The 5109-nt window shown below is 37.3% G+C and overlaps 1 protein-coding gene across 2 annotated transcripts; it reads left to right on the top strand.

The window, feature by feature from the left end:
* Positions 1–237: 237 nt before the first annotated feature.
* Positions 238–3968, top strand: LOC141829269 (ATP synthase subunit beta, mitochondrial). Of its 2 annotated transcripts, XM_074716705.1 has the most exons (10): positions 238–804; positions 1246–1321; positions 1411–1499; positions 1614–1731; positions 1810–1913; positions 2007–2165; positions 2262–2486; positions 2589–2900; positions 3584–3741; positions 3827–3968. In XM_074716705.1, the coding sequence occupies exons 1-9, from the start codon at positions 331–333 to the stop codon at positions 3695–3697; spliced, it is 1671 nt and encodes a 556-aa protein (XP_074572806.1). In that variant the 5' UTR covers positions 238–330; the 3' UTR covers positions 3698–3741; positions 3827–3968. The 2 variants fall into 2 exon arrangements, with proteins under 2 accessions (XP_074572806.1, XP_074572804.1); XM_074716703.1 differs by having other exon boundaries at positions 3584–3968.
* Positions 3969–5109: the final 1141 nt, after the last annotated feature.

The raw sequence follows: 5109 nt of genomic DNA, 5'->3' as shown, positions 1-5109 counted from the left end.
ATATTTTATTTTATTTTTCCCCCAAATGAAAATGGAGTTGAAAGTTATTGAAGGTACACTGATACTTTTTAAAACAGAAAAAAGATAATCGAAAATGCTGATGAACTTTTAGGAGTAGACTGCATTTTCTTAAATCTAAAAATATAAATCCAATCCAACAACTGGCGGACTCCAAAAGGCTACAATTTCGCTCGACTCTCCATTAAAGTCCGCTTTTGCCCCCACTTGTTTGGATTCTCTTCATTTGTGCCCTAGACGTCTGATACAAGAGAGACTGAGAGTCGCCTCCTTCCTGCTCCCTCCCCTAGTGGCTCCTACCCTACGGCCGTCATGGCCTCCCGCCGCCTTCTCTCCTCCCTGCTCCGATCCTCCTCACGCCGTTGTCCTGCCCTCAGATCTCCCGCCGCTGCATGTCCCGCTCCCCGGGCCGGTCCTCGCCCTTCTCCCGCTGGCTACCTCCTCTCCCGCGTCGCTGAGTACGCAACAGCTGCCGCGGCCTCCCCGCAGCCCACTCCGCCCCCTGCCAAGGCCCCAGCCGGGCCCAGTGGCAAGATCACTGACGAGTTCACCGGCGCGGGCTCGATCGGGAAGGTCTGCCAGGTGATCGGTGCCGTCGTCGATGTCAGGTTTGATGAGGGGCTGCCTCCCATTCTGACGGCGTTAGAGGTGCTCGATAACCAGATCCGCCTGGTTCTCGAGGTCGCCCAGCATCTGGGGGAGAGCATGGTGCGGACCATCGCCATGGACGGTACTGAGGGGCTTGTTCGCGGTCAGAGGGTTCTTAACACTGGATCTCCGATCACGGTATGTCCTCGCTTATCATAATCTCTGGTTGAAATTAACGCTTGATCGATACTATCAAAGACAGAGTAATGTGTAATTGGGTGGCTGTTCGACAAGAAAAATTATATTCGGTTGTTATTTACCTCTGAGTTTACAAAATAACAGGGTAAAGTTATGGGTGATGCCAAGTGAAAATATCTAGATGCCATATTTTACATGTCAAATTTAAGCGACTGATCATCTGTAGATGTTTTTGCACATGACTGGTTGTTGATTGCTATACTTGCGTCAACATTTCTTTTAGATGTTTTTCAATACTTCCTTTAGATGCTTTACAATATATCCTTTAGATGCTTTGATGGATATTGGAAGTTGAATGAACGCTGTATATAAAATATTACTTTTGTTTATTATGGACTTATTTAGCTATACTAATTCACTTGTGTTTGGTTGAATTATTAGGTTCCTGTTGGTAGAGCCACTCTTGGGCGTATTATGAATGTTATTGGAGAACCAATTGATGAGAGGGGTGACATAAGTAAGATTGCATGGTTTGTTTTATTTTTTTCCCTTGTATTAACTTAATTTGTTGATAAGTTTTTTATTATTTCTCTCTTTGATAAACAGAGACAAACCACTTCCTTCCTATCCATCGGGAAGCACCTGCATTTGTCGAACAGGCAACAGAACAGCAGATTCTTGTGACTGGAATTAAGGTGCTTCTTATGCTCCTCCCTACATAGATATACCATATATTTACCTTTGTTATTCTTTCAGAATAAATATATCATTTCATGCATATAAAAGTGTATATCTTCTGATCTCATCAGGTCGTTGATCTTCTGGCACCTTATCAGAGGGGTGGAAAGATTGGACTTTTTGGTGGAGCTGGCGTAGGGAAGACTGTACTTATCATGGAATTGATCAACAATGTTGCGAAGGCTCATGGTTAGTTTCAATGAGAGACCAATCAGTTGAAGCTCCTTTCTGTTTTTATTTTCAATGTTTTAACATTTTGTGTTGCAGGTGGTTTTTCTGTTTTTGCTGGTGTTGGGGAGCGTACTCGTGAGGGTAATGACCTGTATAGGGAAATGATTGAGAGTGGTGTCATCAAACTAGGAGACAAACAGGTTTGATCTTGATAATTTTTTGATCCTTGATTTGTTAATTTTTGTAAATGTTATGTTCCCTAATACTGTGTTGTTACAATGCATTTTCTGTAGAGTGAGAGCAAATGTGCTCTTGTTTATGGTCAAATGAATGAGCCCCCTGGTGCCCGTGCACGTGTTGGTTTGACTGGGCTGACTGTTGCTGAACACTTCCGTGATGCTGAAGGACAGGATGTGCTTCTCTTTATTGACAATATTTTCAGGTTCACCCAAGTGAGTGTGTAGGAAAACGAGGTCAATCTTTTATTTTTGTTGTTTAATAATGCTATTTGTTGAGGATAGTATCTTATGTCACTTCAAACTTCATAGGCAAACTCTGAAGTATCTGCCTTGCTTGGTCGTATACCATCTGCTGTCGGTTATCAACCAACACTTGCTACTGATCTTGGAGGTCTCCAAGAGCGTATTACGACAACAAAGAAGGGTTCCATCACCTCAGTGCAGGCTATTTATGTGCCTGCTGATGACTTGACAGATCCTGCTCCAGCAACTACTTTTGCTCATCTTGATGCTACAACTGTGCTGTCAAGACAGGTTTGTTCCATAGAGATTTCTGTTATACATATCTTTCATGGTTATGCATTTTAAGAAGAGATTAAATGCAAGGCTAACCTTTTTTTTGTTTTTGGTGATTAGATTTCCGAGCTTGGTATATACCCTGCTGTAGATCCTCTTGACTCCACATCTAGAATGCTTTCTCCACATGTATTGGGAGAAGAGCACTACAACACTGCTCGAGGTGTTCAAAAGGTTCTCCAAAATTATAAAAATCTTCAAGATATTATTGCTATTCTTGGAATGGATGAGCTCAGTGAAGATGATAAGTTGACAGTTGCTCGAGCTAGAAAGATCCAGAGGTTCTTGAGCCAGCCATTCCATGTGGCTGAAGTTTTCACTGGTGCTCCTGGAAAATATGTGGAGTTGAAAGAAAGTGTGAACAGTTTCCAGGTCAGTTAATTTTCCCCAACTTTATGAATTTGAAATTTGATTGTATTGTAGTATATTTGAGATGTGCCACTTATTATGACTTGTGGTCTTTAGGCTTATCAAGGCAATGGCTCTGGATATCCAACTATTTGTGATCAGATTAAATGATAAAATTATTGCCCTATTGTAGAAATGCTAGATCAATTTGCTTTAGAGGGAATTAACATTCACAGTTGTAGTTTTGTGCAAATTTGAATTCTAATTCTTAGTTGTATTAATTTGTTGAAATAAAAAAATATATAAAGCAGTAGCAGCAGATTCTAAGGCATTTGCAATTTAGGTTTATTTAGGTTACCCTTATGGATATTAAGGCTTAGATTGGAGATTGGTTATGGTACAAGGAATTACGGTTAGACGGCTAAGTTAGCTGGTTACTCTTCGAGTTATTAGATGTTTTTATATTTATATAAATTATTTGTCAGTTTATTTTGATTTTAACTGCTCCATCTGGATGTAAAGTGATACTGAACCCGACAACATTGCTTTTTGTAAAATGCAAAACCAAAATGATAAACCGGAAACTGAATCTTTAATTTTTGGTTTTGGGCTAGGCATGCCCGCCACTAGCCTCGTCTTGGATTTTATTAAAATGATTGTTGTATGCATCCTTCATTAAATCTCCATGTCGTCTTATTGTTTTCTAGGGCGTCTTGGATGGAAAATATGATGACCTGCCCGAGCAGTCATTCTACATGGTCGGAGGCATCGAGGAAGTCATCGCAAAGGCTGAGAAGATCGCAAAGGAATCAGCTACCTGATTGAAATTTCTCTTCCCTAGTTCAATAATTTGAGAAATTGAAAAGTAGCATTCTTGAACTCGGCATTTTCTTGTTTTGTTTTGTATTATTAAGCAACTGCAGAAGCTTCATTTTTCTTACGGCTTGCAGGGCCATAATGCTCTGGGATCATTTTGCAAATAAACAAATGCGGATAGAATTCTTTCTATCGCACATTAGGAAACTTGCATGCCAAACTCTTTTTAATTGTGTATTCGACTAGTTATGGCCAGTGCAATTTGGCTTGTTCTGATACTGTTTCTTGCTTTGTGGGTTTCATTGATAATTTTTTTTTTTACAAATTGCATCTTATCCAAAAAAAAAAGCTGCTGTCATTTTCTTGCAACCTAGGGATGCAAAATGAGGACGCCAACTTCAACTTCCAATAGCCTTTCTATTCAGTCAAGCATTTATAACTTTGTTAAAGCATGAGCGATACAAGCTTTGTGCTACTTGGTTTAAGGTTGGTTTTAGAATTTCTTAAAAGTCGTACTTCTATGAAATATTTAAAACATCTCTTAGTTTGCCTTATTTCATGCATACGAGCTATGAATATGGTCGGTTAAATCATTTTGAATTTTTATTTTTATTTATTCTATGTATAAAAATACCATCAAAGTGTTTTAATTTAATAATAATATTTTGTTTTAGCCTTTGGGACGGAATTGAATTGATTTTCAAATGGTAAATTTATTGCATTGAGTTCTGCAAATTGCAGAATATCCTCTTATTTAGGAGCATGTTCGATATTTGATTTATCTATTTGTATTTCGTTATGGAGCCAATAATATTGTGTTATTTGGAGTGAACGTAATTACCTTTTAAATGGTATTTAATTTAAAAATACTTAAAAATTTTCATAAATATGAAGGTAAGAGGATAATTGAGCATAATTTAAAATATTGCTCTTACTTATTTAAAATGATAACATTTAAGTTTTTTTTTTAAAAATAAAAAAATTGATGTTCAAAACATTATGTACATTCCAAATTATTTTGAGGAAAAAGGAAAGCAAAAGTGTGGCATTTAAAAGTTTCTAAAATTAGACTTTTATTGAGAAAATTTTAATAAACATGCTCCTTCGTAGAAATTTACCTAGACAAATTGATTTGAAAAGTTTAAAAATGATTTTAATTGAGTCAAAATATTTTATCACAAAAATTAAAAGGGTATTGCTTTTTTATCAAATTGTTAGAGAAACACTGTATATTAGTTTATCATTAAAAGCTCACTCTATTTACTTTTACTTGGTAAAAAATGTTCTTCTAAACCTACTGATATAATAATTTCATACACACAAGAAATCAAATTAGAAGCATAACTAGCAAATTATTGTCCAAAACTACTACATATGTTTTTCACTTTCGCACTTAACTTTCCTTTTCAAGGTTTTT

Source organism: Curcuma longa, chromosome 5 (assembly GCF_044706935.1).
Source record: "Curcuma longa cultivar G26 ecotype Majalengka, Jawa Barat chromosome 5, ITB_CL_G26_1.1, whole genome shotgun sequence".
Taxonomy (NCBI): domain Eukaryota; kingdom Viridiplantae; phylum Streptophyta; class Magnoliopsida; order Zingiberales; family Zingiberaceae; genus Curcuma; species Curcuma longa.
The sequence above is the reverse complement of the archived record's forward strand: the minus strand, read 5'-3'. Positions and strand labels throughout refer to the sequence as shown.

What these genes read in the sequence shown, in the direction of transcription:
- LOC141829269 (XM_074716705.1), top strand. Translation starts at nt 331, where the DNA reads ATGGCCTCCCGCCGCCTTCTCTCCTCCCTGCTCCGATCCTCCTCACGC. An exon ending in ATATTTTCAGGTTCACCCAA is followed by an intron (nt 2,166 to 2,261) that starts GTGAGTGTGTAG and finishes CAAACTTCATAG; the next exon opens with GCAAACTCTGAAGTATCTGC. An exon ending in CAACTGTGCTGTCAAGACAG is followed by an intron (nt 2,487 to 2,588) that starts GTTTGTTCCATA and finishes TTTGGTGATTAG; the next exon opens with ATTTCCGAGCTTGGTATATA.